Consider the following 18,468-nt stretch of genomic DNA (forward strand, 5'->3'; position numbering starts at 1 on the left):
CTTAATGCAACCACTTATGGGAAGCAGAGGCTGGAAGTCCGACTGTTTTATTGATTTTTTCATGGGTGTATGGTCAATGGATTCCCCAATCCACAGCCCCCCCTTTTAGGCTGACTAAGAGGAGCTTGTCAAAGTCCAATTCAAACTATCCTTGATGATAATCTGCCTCTCCTTATAGATTGATCCGTTGGGCATCATAAATGTGCTTATAATGAGATCATCCTGCTTTCTCTGGTTTTTGGAATCTTATTCGTTGTCGACCCTGGCATCTGAATGCTTTCAGGAACTTTTGTCTCAAGTTGCCAACAGGTTGGATGATCGGCTTCAATTCATTGAGTCACAGTAAATCGGCCGATTCTCGCCCACCTCCAGCTATCTAGTGAGGATAAATGTCCCTTTGAGTACCTACCATTGCAGTAGACCTAAGGAAAATGGCCGGTGTTGATCATTTACCTTTTAGGGTTCTACTTGAAAAACTCTCAGACAAAAATAATGAGTTAACCTCGCGTTCGGAGGTGCTGATAAAATCTGTACAAATTATAAACTGAAGGGTTCTCTTTTTACAGTGTAGATATCAGTGCATTAGCCATTGTAAGCGTGCGCATGGCTCAATATCCAATGCTTTTGTACAAAGTACATAGACCATACATGTAGCCCAACTGCCTCCCAACGCTTTGGCACAGTGTGCGCGTTATTTCATGTATTAGTAATCTTCTTGGGTGTCTCTTTTTGGTTGGATAGGCACAACCAAGTAATCCATTTAAACTTGTTTGAATTGTATGAGTGACCACGCGAACCCAATCTTTGTTTTAAAACTAGTCTAATTAATCTTTATTTCTTTTTTGTGCTTTTTCCATTCTTTATTCCTTTATTTTTCCGGAAAGTAAATTACATATGTTTTCTGGGACACAATGTTTATTATACAACTTTGAACCTAATGCCGAGCAGTGCATGTTACTCTGACATCACAATGACGTCATCAGAAATCAAATTGCAAGTAATTCCAATTTGGCACTTTAAATCATTAGAAATCCATCTACAGTATAGTTTGCCTTTATAAAATGTGATGCAGTCTGTCCGTTCGCTACGTCCAACGACAATTTTAGAGTTGTCTCAAGGTGGAGTAAGAAATCCAAATGTATCTGATAGACTTGGAATAAATGTAGTCTTCAAAGACACTAGCTTTAATTAACATTTAATGTTTTTCTTTACCTGGAACAACAAAAATGACAAAATAAATCTCTATGAAAAATATATTGAAAACACCTTCCAAACATTATACAATATTATCTTTTTTAGGGCCTAGCTACTATCATTATATCGTGTATTATTCATATCTGATAATAAAACTATATAAGGATTTTTTGAGAGCATGTTTCAAAGCCAACAGCAATTTGTAAAGATAATGCAGTGGGAAGAAATGACAGTTTAAGAGGTGGAGAACCCTGACAATACTCGGGAAAACCGACCGAGAGAATCAGCAAGGGACTGCAGCCAAATCATGTACACCGAGCTGGGAAGGGAACCCGGAAGAAGAGTAAGGCAGGGAAAGAACCACTACACCAAGACTGCTTCGGTAACTAGTATTAAATGCAACATACATATGAATTATCCATGACTGATGCCAAGAATCCAACAATTGTCTCATTTTGTTCATATCGATCATCTTCTGAACAAATTGTAAACTTTACCCTGTAAGGATAAGAAATACAATTACAAAAATATTACTTAACTTACTTCGACCAAGATATGTTAACATTTCAGTTACTGATAAATTCTGCAGTGTCTCCTAACTGATGGTATTTGCCCGTATGACCTTTGAACTCATTTTAAAAATACCATTTAATTAATAGACCACTATTACCAAGACAAACCAGAGAACTGATTTTGTCGTCTCTATTAATTAAATTCCCTAATGTAGTCATAGTACAGTCACTTAAACATATTTTTGCACCAAACTTTAAGACATACTGGTAACTTACATAACTAACATGATTTAACCTTATTCTTCCTTCAGAGTCTTGGCATTTCCATTGCTGTTGCCGTTGTTCATATTTTCGGATTTTACTCCTAGGGCAAGGACATCATCCAATGGTCCCTTACCGCGGTGGGTACCAGGCACCCGATACGATCCAAAGACCCGATCCCACAGGGTGGTGAACTGACCATAGTTGTAATTATAGTACATGTGATGGTCGGTGTGATGTGCCGCTCCGTTGATGATGGGCTGGAGAAACTTGGGCAGGACGCAGAGGTTGTCATGGATACTGATGGACCAGGTCAGAATAAAGAGGAAGAAACACAGGAAGAGACGGCTGTTAAAAGGGAAGAGGAATGGGTAGATGTGCCAGGAGATTCCCTGGAAGAATCCGTCCACAGGGTGGAGAGTGTAGCCAGAGAATGGAGTGGGAACCTTCCACATGTGATGCTGTTTGTGAAATCGCTTGTAGATCAGACGATGGTGAAGGAATCGATGGAACCAGTAATTGGTGAAGTCGGTGAAGAGGACAAAGCCAATAATCTCCATCAATGGATTCAAGGGTCCTGGAAAGAGGGAAACCGTTTCAAACCGTGGGTTTATATAAAAAGTAGTATATAGAAAGTATTCACTTGAATCAAACCAGTTTTAAGGGTCCGCTTCATTTCAAACCCTGACGAAAATCAGCACAGGACAGATCCATTTTTCTGTGTTTCGTTTGGGAAAATCACCTTTCGGAGAAAAGGTAAACACTAAAGAATGTTCCCCATCTCTTTTCATTGCCCGTAAACGTGACTCAAAAGCAATATCTTATACCTTTTCAATTTTACATTCCCCAAAATTCACTGCTATTCAGCCGTGGCCGATTGAACTATGTTGAAAAAGGAAAAACTGCAAAAGCGCTACAGCAATCTCTAAAATCAGCTAAAATAGCTCCGTGGAGAGCAGGAACTCGATATTACACTCTGATAATCATGAGAGGGTTCTCACAAAGATGCATGAGAGTCCAAAGAGACTTGAATGTTTGCACGATGTACATATAGGTTAGTGATAACATCGGTAGCCCATTTTAAGTTTGACGGACACAGAAGGAGGTCGCTGTTTCGTTTGGGTGAAAAATGTCGCATCTGCACCAAATATAACAAAACAGCTTTTGTTTCTCCCTTTTTTTCTTTTCTTTATTTTCTTTTTCATATTTTGTGACTACAATCACACGTAAGTTCCTGGCCCACAGAGATAACTTTCATTACAACCGCGCATGCACACTTCATTTCAAGGAAATAACAGTTTTTCCTGCAAGCGGGCGGCGTTACAGCGCGGAATTTTTCAACGACTGACCTCGTAAAATACCAAAGTGTAGAAGCAATAAATAAATTTTGGGAGGATCTTAACACGAAGCCACGAACAACACTCAATTTCCCTCCATTCGTGACATTTTGAAATGAAGGTAAATTTCAGAACATTATAAAAAAGTGGGTTTACAGACTATTTCTAAAAAGGAAAAAAATCGAAATTACCAGATTTTGTACTCATTTCATCAATTAATTTTTAATAGAAAGTAAGTTTTCTGGGACAAGCATAGAGCATCAAATATATTCACCTTCAATTCATTGATTTCGGGCATTTATTTGGAATACTCTGGATAAAATGTTTAATAATCAGGTCATTTTGAATCATTCCAAAATCGTATCGATCCAACGGTGCACAAACATTCACTCAAAGCCAAAGCCATTTTTGTATCCATTTATTATTAACAAACGCGAGGATGGTAATTTTTGTTTAAATGGTACTGATTTCGTTAGTACTGATTTTAATAAGGTAGAATTGATAAATTAGTGATATTTCCTGTTCATCACTTCCGCTGTTTTGGACCAGTGCTGTACCCCGACGTCAAAGTCGACGTGTCCGCCTCAGCACATGTGCACGAAAACGTACATGTCACATGTAGACATGTAAACACACATACACGGCTGCCGGCGACTCGCCATAGCCAGAATGTTACTCAAAAGTCTGCCCAAGAGTCCGGTGCAAATGCATCCTATTTTATGTTTTTGTTTGTTGTTATTTTTTTCAACAGCTTGACAAAGTAATAATTCCTGACTATAAGAATTAAGTTTTGTTAGGACATAAAATTTTTAGATGAGATATGTGACGGGTTTTTTCCATTATAAAATGTCTGAATTCACAAAATTAGGCTTGACAGTTTGGTTCAAATACAAACTTAGTGTACAAAAGTGTTTATCCGGCGGATTCCTTCAGTCTTGTAGATTATATGAATCGAGTTTTTATAACCAGGACAACCTCATTTTTATGAGATAGTGATCAAATTTGGCAACACTCATTTTGTTTTAGTTGAAAACTGAAATAATTTTGGTGTAATGTAAAACCACATTTTTCATTACTGTTTCTGAGGCAGGGCATAAAATCAGTGCTTGTGACAAATAAACTGATTGTTGTAATTTGGATTTGTCATGAAATGTTTCATTATTTATCCTCTATTTCAGGAAAATCCAATCAGACTGCGCGAAATCAGGCAGCCGGTTGCTATGCTGTTAAGTGCAAATCTTGCGCACGCACACTTTGGTAATGAGAACCATCAACATCAGTGATCGGAAGATGTATGACGAATCATGACGTCATTGTGAAGTCATCACCAGATTTATTATAGAGTTTTAAATATTTAATTATTCCCAATATGTTCTGCACGCGTTTCGAAAGCCTTTGGGGCCAATTTGCAACCTTGTAACTTCATCAAAGTAACACAAACAAAGGCCTAAGACATCAAAAAATGTTCTACAAAGGTTAAATCGTGATGAAAAATCAAATATGTATCAAATTGCAAGCGCTTAACATTTATTCATGTCAAGTCTTCATAAATCCACATTAAATTAACCGTCACCTCCTGAAGCTTGTTGTTTGCGCAAAGTGGTAGCATAATGTTACATCTTTGTTTTTCTCAAGTACGCAAAATCACTTGAACCTTGCTTCCAATCGAAACTGGTCCAAACCAGAAGTGCTTTATGATTTAAAATTAATAGATACGAACCCACTTTTAATGGTGTTATTTTTCGACACAAAAGTATTCCTTAATCATGCAACAGAACGTCATGCTACACTCGAGCACACTCTACTGACAGGTTGAACATATTCAATCTATTTTGAAGAAATGCCTGTGGCGAAGTTTGCCGGAATCGCTTGAAAACTAGTAGATACAATGACCTTAGCCTGCAACGTGTGTGCAAAAATTTGGGCTGATGACGTAATTAGACCGGAACTTATTATGATAAAACGTTAATTCATTAAAAATCGCTAGAAAAAACAACAATCCCGACAGCTAAAATCTGAAGTTGCCAAAAGAAATTTAGAGTAAATATCTGCATCCAGGGTTAAGTCTGAGCAAGCACAGGAAATTTGAATCTTAGTACAAAACTGACCAAATATTCCCCTGTTGAATTCTTGATGCAGGCGACTGTAACCTCGCACTTCACTCAGAAAAATAGGCGCAAAGACAGCCGTCTGAAAAACCATATTTTTCAGACAATATTTGATCTCCAGCTTCATCTGATCCTGAAATATTAAAAATATTCCACTAAATAGTCAGTTATTTTATACCATAACATAAACTGTTGGGTAGTAGCCTACTTTCGATATTGCAGGATATCCGTAGCATTCAGGCATCTTTTACGCACACGGCATGCACTCAACTTCATTTACCGTGTTGCAGGTGCAAACACAGTAGAAAAATAAGGAAAGAACGAATAAGGAAAACATCACTTTTAAGTGTAAGCCTTTCGGTGTAATTTAATTCAGGATACTTTTTCAATAGGCCCTACAATTTGTGAAGAGTTTATTCCAAAATCTCACCTTTATATATAAAGGATGTTTCGTCAGTCGATGATCAAAGACAAAAAAGTAGTCCATCAAACCAAGAACGAAATACAAAATATATTGGCCAATCCAGTTGAAGATGAGGATTCCTATCAGTTGTCGTTTCCAGTCGTCTTCTGGCCACCATTCTGGGTAGATATAAGGAGTGTAAAAGTACTTGTCTCCCAAGTAGAGAATGTCCTCCATGGCGATTGTATTACAAGCCTCTGAGAAAAAAAAAACAGATTAAAACTTTCTTGAAATAGGTACACAACAAAATAAATCTCATGAAAACATAGCTACAAACAGAAAACTTTCAATTTGTCGATTGGTGCTCTCATCGAGTTAAGTTTAATGTAGAAGTAGGCAAAGGAATTGTTAACACCCGGTCGCCTTCAACATCTGCACCGATGAGGAAGGACAATTTTAATATTAAAATCTGTACGCACTACGACAACAAAGCTTTGTTTATAACGACGAACAAACTAAAATGAGGAATTCTGTTTTATATTTACTTAGTCATAATTATTCCAAAGATATTTCTGATACTTTTGTTATTTTTCTTGTTGGCAAAATTGAGTAAATACGAAGTGATTTTCAGACATTGGGTAGTGCCATTTCTTTTCGGTATCGAACGACATGCACGCTCAATTGAGCTTGTTGGGTAATTTCATGGTTATGCTTGCTAGCGTTTGGATTTATAACTAGCGTACACGCCCTAGGGCTTCCTTCTCGGTTCAAGCGCTGAAACATCGCTTACCCTCCCCTACCTTCTCTAAGCATTTCAGGTATGATGGCAGCCACACTGCAATGGCAGCGTATGATGCAAGATATAGGGCGGAGAGCACCCCCCCCACCTTTGTGTTGGTCAGTGTTTGATGGGAATCTCAAAAATTCTTTACAGACATCCAGGGGGGATGTGTTAGGTAACAATAGCCTAGAGCGTGTACAGGGAGTGGACATGTGTGGATTAGTGTGAGTGAGTTTGTTTCTGCATTCAATTGGGGACCTTGAACAATAGAGGACAATAAGGTCCCCGATTGACAGAGGGTCCCCGATTGACAACTGTGTACAAAACATATGGGGGGTCCTTTCAAAAAGTTAAAGTACAAACAAAAGAGGAACAATAGGGGGTCCCCTTTTGCAGGCAAATACACACTTGGGTGTGTGTGTGGGGTCCTCCTCCGCCCAATATCGTGCAGGGTATCAATGGCAGGGGAGTGCACCTTAATTTGGTATCCTTGGTTGCAACCACGTTTCTTCTTCAAAACAAGGGATTTTTCGTGGCCTCCGTGCGCCAGCCTCGTGCCGGACAGATGCCAGACGCCTTGCCGGCGTGGGGCGTCAGTTTGAATTATTTATTTACTTTTTTTCTATGCAGAAACATTTCACATTTTCTTTTCCCGTATTATTCCCGTATCATTCCTGTAATGAGTTTGGCGGCGGTATCACGCCTTACTGCGTGTAGGACTGTGACAGTCCTTGCATTTATGATAATAAAAAGTAGGGGCGACAGAATAATAGGTTTCGTGTTGTCTATGGCGATAACAGTTGTTGCCTCTGTTCTGTTCGCTTTTCACAGAGAGATGGAATCAATCCCTAGCTCATCTTGAAGACCGTTACTTGAAAGACCTCGCCATCCACACACTACCCAATCTGCTAGCTTCAGCCAAAGCCTACTCCACCACAGCCAAATATGCAGCCTCGTGGAGCCGATGGGAAAGCTGGCCCATCAGTCACCCTGACACCCGAGTTCTACCGGCGGACCTTTTCCACCTTTGCCTCTACAGTGAGTCCCATAAAAAAACCAAACCCTAAGGAAAGGGGTTAAATGGTTGACAATCGGTCATGAGGCAACATTCGGGAAGAACGGAGAAGTTAACACCCATAACAACGTCGAATACGCACCGAAGGGGCACCCGCCAAATTTTCACTTTGAAACCAACATGAGTCGTGAGAAGGTCACCGTTTGGGTATGACTCTGTGGGAATGGTGTCATTATCGGACCATTCTTTTTCGAACGGAATATGAATGGTCAACGGCACATGCACATGATCAACGACGACGTGGTACCCCAACTTCATATGCATTTTCAACGGCATGAAAATGGTGTTTTCCGATATCTGTGGTGGGCCCAAGACGGGGCACCCGCACACAGGCTCATCGCTGTGAGGAATCTCCTGCAGGAACTGTTCCCAGATCGAGCAGGGAGGAAGGACACAGAAGGAGTTGTAACTCAGGCACTTCAAAGCGTCCAATGATGGTCGCCACCGAGTCTGACGAATAATAGAAAATATTCCAAAAATGCCTTATTGCTGCCTGCATCTTAGCTGGACAAGTGGGGCCAGTAATACTTGTAGTTTTTTGCTTGCAATTAAATACAAGCTATCGATGTGACCAGGAAATAGAGAGAGAAAAATTCCTGATATTAGACCTACTTTTGCCATCATAAATAAACTTTTTAAATTTTGACACACTGTTTCATTATCCATGCAAAGTTTGTAATTCTAGTATCCTCCGTCCAATATACATCATTGTCAAAGAATTGGAACGAATTTGGCTAAGACTGGCCAACAAAACGTTCACTACTACTGGAAAGCTTAGTTCATTAGCAACGAAATGCGCTATTTCATCACAAGGAGAGATCGTGAAATCGCATAAAATACGATAAGGGCAACAACTGCACATGAACACTTCGGGTATACAGCTTAATAAAAGCAACTGCGCAAACACTACATTTGATGATGTTGTCGGTTCACATGAAGCACCAACGATGGCATGAATATTCAACTTCCTATACTGCAGTACACAACGTTTTAGGGATGCAGATTATCAACGAAAAATTGCGGCGACGATCATGGGGTACAAAGGGAGCTTATGGTTGCAAAACAGGTGGTGGGTAGCGGGCATGCGCTGCGCTCTGGCTATGGACATACTGGGCATGCCAGAAAGTGGTAATCGGCCAGATGTTATAGCCCGGGCAGTTCAAACTCCTTCTGTGTCCTTCCTCCATGGTTTATCCAAAGTGTTACAACTGAGTTCGGATGACCCATTTTCAAGACAATGGTGTTCAGTCATGCATGACAGGAGGGATACCATCAAGGTATCGTTAGAAAGAATACTGCTTCTACTTTTCGGAGATCCTTATACATTATAATCATATCTCATGGTTTGGGCATATTAACCCCTTTCCTCAGGGTTTGTTTTTTTCTGGGACACCTTGTATTTATTGCATTTGTCCTAGACATCTGCAACCAAAACAACGGCGGTCTCTTTGGCGGAAGCAGTTAAATGGGCGCATTCCCTGGCCGGCCTGGAGTCACCCTCCTTTGTTTAAGGCAGCCGTTCAAAGCTACAACCTTATCCATGCTTTGCCTGTCGCCAGGAAAGATCCCATAACTCCTGACCTCTTGCAAGAGCTTGCAGCATCATAATGCCGCATTAGCGGACTCTACAATATCATTTATTTCTTTAATCAGTTATACCGGTTTTCTTAGATTTCATCGTATAATATTCATCGTATAAGGATATGGATTTCAAATCTGACAGCCTCATTTTGTATTTGTTGAAACCAAAAACCGGTCAGTATCGTAATGGGTCCTATGTCACGATAGCCAAAACTTCTAAATCTATGTGTCCTTTAGTGGCCACACTACACCACACTACAGCACAAGGTGCCACCACAGCAAGGCACGAAAGCATGCTATTGATATCAAACAGGATTTTGCAAACACAATCCTTTATTCGCAACAGTACAATCCAACCACCACTAAATTCCACCATAATTTGTAAGATGCAAACGGGTCCCTCATGCCCAACAAAAATTAAACCAAAGAATTCCTAAAATGGGCGTTATAAAGGCAGAAATCAACCAAAGCTTAAATATAAGCAAAGTAAACAGGAAAGAAATGCCTCTGAATGGGAAAGTGCCATCATTTCTCAAACAGTCTCTAGGAATATAATTCGGCTTAATTTTGACTCATGCATACCAGTGCTCGTCTACATGTACGCATGATTAAGTTAGACCATTTTCAAAACTCTCTGTATTAATCTTTTGTGACACTTGTACAATAATGTGAAAGTCATTGCACTGTATGAATTAATAAATTGTGAGGTTCTTGCTTGACGACGGCAATTACTTACCTAAAGCAGTTCTAGCTCAAGCCTAATGTGTTTTCTTTTCAGATGTTTGCTGTGGTAGATATAGAAAAGAAATAAATTTTCTACCGTAAGCACGTAGGCAGAAATTGATATTTCTCCATACAGTTATAATGTAATTTTTGTTGGAAATCCGGTGTGTTATTTTTCAAAGGATATACATGTCGATATCCAAAATGTTGTAAAATCTGTTCAAATCATGTGATTTAGATCCGATTCCACTTTGTCTTTTGAAAGACTACATATAGTTTCTTATATCAAAAAAATTGTTAATGCATCTTTATCAGAGGCTTGTGTCCCAGATACCAGTCACAAAATGGGACAGAGGGGTAAGTCCCCCCCCCAACAAGTCCAATCCCTTTACACACTCTAGACTACTGTTACCTAACACATCCCCCAGAAGTCTGTAAAGAATTCCTGAGACACCTATCAAACAATGACCAACACAAAGGCAGGGGGGGGTTCTCTCCGTCCCTTATCTCGCTTCAAATGTTTGTTAGCGTCCAGCTCTGCTCGGATTGCATTCACAGTTTCCCTTATAGAAAGCTAAAGAGGACATGTTACGGCGTCACAAAATCTGAAGACCGTTTTGAACCGCAGAGAGTTTACTTTTTCTTGTTTTCCTACATTCCAAATTCAGGCGTTTTATTTCACAGATTAGTGTGCATCTACAAGAGGTACTCCGAATATTCCTCTCTTTGTCGGGGGAAATGGATACTCTTTCTAATTTTCTCCTTTCCTCTGTTTGCAGTTAAAAAGAGAAAGATATAACTCATTGTTCGCAGAGAGGCAAATCTTCATGTTCAGATTTCACCTCCCGCCTTGTCCTATTTTTGTAAATGGTTATCTACAACAGCTTTCGTCAGAATTTTAGTCCGGTGTAATTTCCTAGTCCGAATGCGTGTATCGTGCATTAAATCATATGCACCCTCAGTAGGCGCTAAGTACACCCAAATGTGGCAACTCAAAGGGGCGAACTTAATAAGTTAAAAAAAGCAAAAATCTCAATTCTAAATTAAAAAAAAATCAAATCAATTAACTCACCAACAACAATTTTCGGTACTTTTCCGTAGGATCCAAGACTTGGTATGATTTTTGTCCGACGAAAATGTTCTTTTATACCCCACAGATTCCACGCACGCCTTCAGAGCGTAATTCTCACATGGTGACCAACCACAATGGTTGTTTCATAAACACACTGACACATTTACCTTGGTTACTCAACGGTGCTTGGCTCGTAGCTTACGTCACTTCAGCTCTGACCAATAAAAACGCACAAGCGAAAAGAATCTGACATCACCCAAAAATAATTGCAGCGAAATTCACTGAGTTGAAAACTTGTGTTCAACTTTTTCAAATGCGCAGCACATTTGATTAATCGTCACAAAATCACGCCTGTGTTCATTTCCTGTCAGCGTGAGCAGAACCTTTGTTGTCCAGCCAGAATAATCATAAGAACTACTTTTGCTCTGATATAAGGAAGAACAGAACAGGCGCCATTTCAACTGCTTACAGACGAGTTGCTATGGAAACCAGAAATCCTGGAGTTAAGCAATCGTTACGTATAGTTTTTGTGGGTGTACCAAATCCCTCTGATTTCAGTTCAACCCACTCACCATACATCTATCTTACCTTGCCATGAATCACTACTAACCTAACAATATGAGCAACAGCACCACAAGAGGGATTTTAGTTACCAACTAGTTAAAAAAAGAAGTTGTGCAAACTAAAAGTCAACTCAACTTAAAAAAATTAAAAACTATGAAAAAGGTTTATATCCCCCCAGCGAGTTGCCACAAAACAATTTGATGGACTTTTCTGATGAGTACCAGTACCTTTCCCAGGAAGTGTCGCAAGCTTTCCCCCGGAAATCTGAAATGTTTTCTTAATCCTACTACCAGTAACTTTTGCATTTGGGCGCCGATTTCCACAAGCCGTCTGGTCATATAGTCGTATACAGTAGTTTGTTAAACTCTTGATTCAAGTCATAAAGTTTCATGGTCGTTGAAATTAAGGTCAGTTTGACAACACTGGGGATTTCCCAAGTAGCCTGCAGGGTTTAGATATCATGTACATGTACCTGCGAAATTCCCTCACACCCAGAGTGTATTTTTTCTTCGTCCTCTGCCATGAATCACTTGGCTGCGGCTTGAATTTACATATGACTCAATGGGAACCGGCTACAGCCACTACCATAGACTTGTGTGTGCAATATCCAACCGCAGTCAAGTAATTTTGTCTCGATTCAGGAATTATGGGAAAAACCCAAAGTGTTAAACCACTGCGTTCCACGTGACGAACAAACTTTATTACCCATCTAAATTATGTACATAAAAGATTTAAAAGTGAATTCTAAATAAGCAATCAACTACCAGGAACTCTCTATTCAGATTTGCCATGAATAAAATGTAACAACTTCTTGGTTTTGTTTCAAGTACATGTATACCTGTTCAGCATGACTGACGTAGGTACAAAGTTGGCGAATAAAGATTTGAATCCTTGATGGCCAATAATGGTTTCCAGATAACAGCTATGTCCTACTGTGATATCCTAAGTCTGTACACTGGACTTCGTTTTCAGTAACACAGTCGAATCTCATTCATATGAGGTCCTCCAGACTTGGCAAACTACCAGTTGTAGCAAGAACCTTATATTATCAGGAATAATAACATAGAGAAAAGAGGATTGGGACCTAAAGAATTTTTCTGCTTTAAGCAGAATCTTGAATTAGCAGTGCTCTTATTAACGTCAGTATTATTCTATAGGTCCATTGCTAAGCTGTACGGTACACTCATTATTTCATTTGTGAATAACACGTCAAGGATATTTGGTACCTTGACTTTGATCTTGGCTATGAAGTCTACTCTGCCATGGCAAGGTGTCTTTAGTGTTTCTGTCGTCGAGGGCGCATTCGCACCGTTGAACACACACACATAGGTCGAGTTCGGGCGGCCTGTTCTTGACACAGGATTTATACCTCAGGTGAGTGCAAAAGTGAAGCAAATTTGACGTTGATCGAGTTGAAATGTGCTGAATGCTTGCAAAGTCGTAATGCAAATATCTAATCTGACATCAAAAATTATCGTTTGTTTTCACTTTCGTGCGAAGTATGAAGCAGCCTTTATCAGTCGCATAGACTGCGTCTAAATCAGTGGGCCCTGGCTTGAAATTATGCATGATGTATGATACTGGCTACAGCCACTTCCCATTGGGTCATGTGTAATTTCAAGGTGAAGCCATGTTTATTTGGATACGGCCTAATATTACATACCAGCAACCCAAAAAGTGGGTGAAAGAGTCTCAATGTTGCTGGTACCTGATACTGATTAAATGGTATAAAATAACTGACTACGGTATTTAAAGGAATGTTTTTAATATTTCAGGAACAGATGAAGCTGGAGATCAAATATTCTCTAAAAAATATGGTTTTCCAGACGGCTCTCTTTGCGCCTATATTTCTGATTGAAGTAAGAGGTTACAGTCGCCTGCATCAAGAATTCAACAGGGGAATATTCGGTCAGTTTTATACTAAGTTTAAATTTTGCTTTGCTTGCTCAGCCTTAGCTCCGGATGTAGATATTTACTCTAGCTTTCTATGGACAACGTCATACTATAGCTGTCGGTATTTTAATTTGGGGGATTTTTGATCAAATAAAACTAGGTTTAATGAATTTTCCTGGTTGTAAAAACTAGATTTATATAATCTAGAAGGCTGACTTAATCGATTGTACTCAAAAACTGGAAATCCACCGAATAAAATCTTTGTAAATCAAGTTTGGATTTTAACTAAATTTTCGCGCCTAATTGCGTGAATTCAGATATTTTTAAATGGAAAAATACCTACCATATCTCATCTACGAATTTTATTTCCCAATAAAACTTAATTTCTATAGTAAGGAATTGTTACTTTGTCAAGCTTTTGACAAAAAAGAGGATGCCTTTGCACCGTACTCTTGGGAGGACTTTGAGTAACATTCTTGCAGCGGCGAGTCAAGCGTTAACATGTCGACGCGTCGACTTTGATGTCGGGGTACCACACTGGTCAGTGTCCACAGCAGCGGAAGGGATGAACAGGGAATGTCACTAATTTAACAATTCTACCTTATGAAATGGCATCGGTACTAACGAAATCGGTACAATTAAACAGAAAATCATCATCCTCGTGATGCATATTCCATTTTGTTAATGAAAAATGGATACAAAAATGGCTTTGAATTTTGTGCACTGTTGGATCGATACGTTTCGTCTCAAAAAAGTTCTTTTCTATTAAAAATTAATTGAAGAAGGCTGTGCAAAATTTTGCAATTTAAATTTTTTTTCGTTGTTACGAAGAGTCTGTAAAACTCATTTTTGATACTAGTTTTAATTTACCGTCATTTCAAAATCTCATGAATGGAGGAAAATTGAGTATTGTTCCTACCGAAATTTATTTTTGCTTCTACTCTTTGGTATTTTACGAGATCAGTCGTTGAAACGTCAGCGCTATAATGCCGTCTGCTTTCACCAAAAACTTTTATCACCTTGAAATGAAGTGCGCATGCACAGTTGTAATGAAAGTTGTCTCTAACAGAAAAATAAAATTAAAAAAAAAAAAAGCTGTTTTGGCCGCTGTCCGAAACCGCTAACAAAAAAAATACCTCTGTTGGAGACTTGAAGCATGGCAGGAAGAACAGGAGGGCGCTATATGAAGTGGGTAAATTTGGTGCAAATGCGAAATATTTCCCCCAAACGAAGCAGCGCCCTCCTTCCAGGTTCGTCAAACTTAAAATGGGCCAACGATAATCTCGCCAACCTTTATGAGCACCGTGCAAACATTCAAGTCTCTTTGGACGATCATGCATCTTTGTGAGAAACTTTAATGAATCCTTCCTTGATTATCAGAGTGGAATATACTATGTTGCTGTTTTTTACAGGTTGCTATACTGCTTTCGCAGTTTTTCTCTTTCCAACAGTTGGCAGCTCGATCGTTTACTGGCAATGGGAAGAGATGAGGAACATTTCTCAGTGTTTACCTTTTCAAAGGAGAAGTTGATCTGTCATTTGGTGCTTTTCGTCCGGGCTTGAAATGAAGAAAACCCTTGGAACCGGGTTGATTTAAGTGAACACTTTCTACTACTTCTAAATCCACGTTTTGAAACGGTTTCCCTCTTTCCAGGACCCCTGAATTCATTGGTAGAGATTATTGGCTTTCTGTGCCTCACCGACTTTACCAATTAGTAGACATGAAAAATGATAATAGCAGTGGAAATACTTAGGCAGAATAAGGTTTTAAAAATCCTGTTAAAAGAAAATCCTTGTGTGTCCTTCCTCTTTGGTCAAGTGAAATGCGACGAGGCTCAACAAGTGAACAAGTGTAGTTTTGTTGCCATGATTTCAATCCATTGGTATTCACTTGTGCAAGAAAGTGAACGAGTGTAGTTTTGGTGCCATGATTTCAATCCATTGGTATTCACTTGTGCAAGAAAGGTGACATTTGAAAGCTCTTATCTTCAATTTTATTGCTGTTCATGTTGCCCTCGAAATGCTGTGAGAGATGCCATATAGCTATATTATCCCCTTAAAGTTGGATTACCTTTTTGGCACACCCTGTGGAACCCAAAAGGTCAATGATCAACACCTGTCATTTTCCTCAGGTCAACTGCAATGGCAGGTATATAAAGGGGCCTATTTTTGTTACAACACGTTTGTTTAAGCTTCTTTGGAAACCTGCAATGCCTTCGTTTGAAGAACTCCATTTCGTTACTTCTTTTCCACAGCAGAAATTCCATTTCAATACGTAAATTATACCAAATGATTATTTTAATTTTTGTCATCTTGAAACTTTCTTTTATTACTACAAGTTCTTGTCTCATTTTGCACGTATTCCAGAGTGACGTGGGCAATCATCTTTTGGAACTGTTGAAACGCATGGGAGTAAATGATGAAGGTAATTAATGATCACTTCAAATGGTTGGTCCAAGAGAAAGTTTTGCATTACATGACTGAACATTGATCTCCTACAATGGTTGTTACTGCTAGAATGTTTGTGTGTTCAATGCCTGCATGTGGCACGATTTCAGACGAGCCATAATTAGGGCTAAAACGAACTTATTTTCTAAGAAACAAGTTTTGTTCTAAAGTCAAAGATGTTATAAGCGCAGAAATGATAGAAATGGATAATGATGACCGATTGTCAAAGCCGCTTGAAATTGTACTTCTAAAAGGGACAGACCAAATTGGAGACTATGAATTGCTTTACTTTTGTCTCGTGTAAAGCGTCTGATAGAGTGCACATTCCGAATCGTACAAACCAGAGTATGTTTCCCTGACGTGTCATACCTGCAGACATTTGTTAATCCAAATGGTACAAGACTATCGGAGTTGCAAATAATGCTGGATTAGAATAAATCGGACCTGTTGAACAATATTCTTGTCATTTCACTGCTGGTACATTCGCAACAAAGAAAATTCCTTTCAGAACATGTATACAGATTGTTGGTAGAAAAACCTTGATTGAAAGGTAAAAAAACATCAGAAATCCGCTCTTGCTTTAGTACCTCTTAATTTCTCATGATACCAGTTTGTTCCACCTTCAGATTTATTAGCAAAAATCGATACAATCTTTGCTCTTACCTGTCATCAATCCTAAGTCTCTGTCCTTGTCCCCTCCATTGCACAGTGCAATGGGATATTAGGGCGTAAACAATTTCAAAACAATTGTGATAAACAATTTTCAAACTATTCAGCGTCACGTCACTTTTCGCTTTTTGGCGTCACAAAGGAAAGACGCAATTATCTGTCCGTTTAAGCTAGATGCAGCTCCACCTGGTTGGTGTGTAACTAACGCATCGTTTTCTAGGTACGCAGACTTTAGATTTATTAAACTGCACGATTTTACAACACGTGGCGAACAAATCGTTGAACAACACAAGACTTGCTCTCCGTTACACAAACGATCATTAGCAATCCTCTAGATACACCAAAAGTTGTAAAGTGCAAATAGAATTTGTAACTTTCTTCCCTCCCCTCGGTAGCCTTTCGTCAAGGCCTTGGTGGCTGTGCGTGTGTAACTGCAAAGCGACTGGACAGGAAACCAAACGAGTGGTGCAGCTACGAGACCTTTTCCAATTTGGTTTTGAGGTTTTTGTGGTGAATTATTCGTAAGCTTTCTAATATGCATTATTCATAAATTTCATGTAAACAGTTGAAGCATAGAGTCTCCGAAATTAACGGCATCAACTCCAAAGCTTACGCAATGTTCCATCCGGTTTTTCATGAGGGCAAAAGGCGGTGAGATGACCACTATGATGCTTGTTGGTATGGGGTGGTGCTGACGTTGGAGTAACACTAGCAAGTAGCAGTTCATTAAGGCCGAATGGTCAAAGCGAAACGCCAGTTTGAAATATGGAGCTCAATCTTAATCTTGTCTTACCATATTCCGTACTTGGGCAAAGACGAAAACGTCACGCCTGCCTACAGATACTTCAATAGCCTAACGCTGCAACATTTTAAACTCGGCAAGGTCAATTAGGTTTTCCAGCAGAAGAACTGTCCAAATACTGCTCAGCTCTGGCAACTGACCTGCACTCACGGTCGCCGACACACTTAACACGCTCGCCATCTTTCGTATACTTTCAATTTGCATAGTAGGTTAATTTATGCTGACCCCCTCGCTTATGATTGGTTGGGATTTTTGCCACCCCAATGGGGCGGCAAAAATGGAAAATACAGAGAAAAACATAAGAAATATCTGACAAGTTGGAAAAGGCCCTCGTGCTGAGCCGCTCGTGTATGTAGTCTCCTTTCCAGTCGCTTTGCGGTTACACACACACACAGCCACGAAGGCCTTGACGAAAGGCTATCCCCTCAGTTACCAATACGTAAAGGTTCCTATCGGGTAGGTCGTGCAGCGGTCTAAGCGAACTGAAACTGATGAGTCTTGCTTGTTTAGAGATACAATTCTATTTCAGTTTTTGTCAACATTGTCAAAAAAGACTTGTAAGTACTCTTACATGCCGCCATTTCCCTGCTTGTCTCCTCCGTTCCCCCTTTAAAAATATATTCGAAACCTTGATGATTAGTTTCCCGTTTTTCCTTTTTAAAAATACCCTCCTAACTGTGATTAGTTTCCCGTTTTTGCCTAAGAACATCTAGTCTCATTTCTTGACGAGATCGACAAAGTCTGAATGTTCTTATCCATAATACAGTCGTCTTTCTCATAATGGCATACTACTATAGACGGTATAAATCTCTTTCATTCCGCGCCAATAGCTTACAACGTTTGACATATCGCGAGATATCTCTTAGGGTCAGTAGGACTTTACATCCACTCTCAAATAAACCAATGCTTGTGCACAAGGTACATGGACCATACATGTAGCCCAACTCCCTCCCGACACTTCAGCACAATGTGCACATTATTTCACTGTCTTAGCAGTCTTCTTGGTGTCTCTTTTTGGGTAGATATGCACAACCAAATCATCCAT

General features: G+C 39.5%; 1 protein-coding gene across 2 annotated transcripts; it reads right to left on the bottom strand.

The window, feature by feature from the left end:
* Positions 1-803: 803 nt before the first annotated feature.
* LOC110983476 (lathosterol oxidase-like) lies at positions 804-11,191 on the bottom strand. Of its 2 annotated transcripts, XM_087142861.1 has the most exons (5): positions 11,048-11,179; positions 9,989-10,037; positions 5,843-6,072; positions 5,413-5,545; positions 804-2,544 (listed from the first exon to the last, which is right to left on the bottom strand). In XM_087142861.1, exons 3-5 carry the CDS (start codon positions 6,050-6,052, stop codon positions 2,003-2,005), a joined length of 885 nt encoding a protein of 294 aa, XP_086998987.1. In that variant the 5' UTR covers positions 6,053-6,072; positions 9,989-10,037; positions 11,048-11,179; the 3' UTR covers positions 804-2,002. The 2 variants fall into 2 exon arrangements, with proteins under 2 accessions (XP_086998987.1, XP_022098452.2); XM_022242760.2 differs by lacking the exon at positions 9,989-10,037 and having other exon boundaries at positions 11,048-11,191.
* Positions 11,192-18,468: the final 7,277 nt, after the last annotated feature.

Source organism: Acanthaster planci, linkage group LG10 (assembly GCF_054643075.1).
Source record: "Acanthaster planci isolate LZ-2023a linkage group LG10, COTS_SCS, whole genome shotgun sequence".
Taxonomy (NCBI): Eukaryota; Metazoa; Echinodermata; class Asteroidea; order Valvatida; family Acanthasteridae; genus Acanthaster; species Acanthaster planci.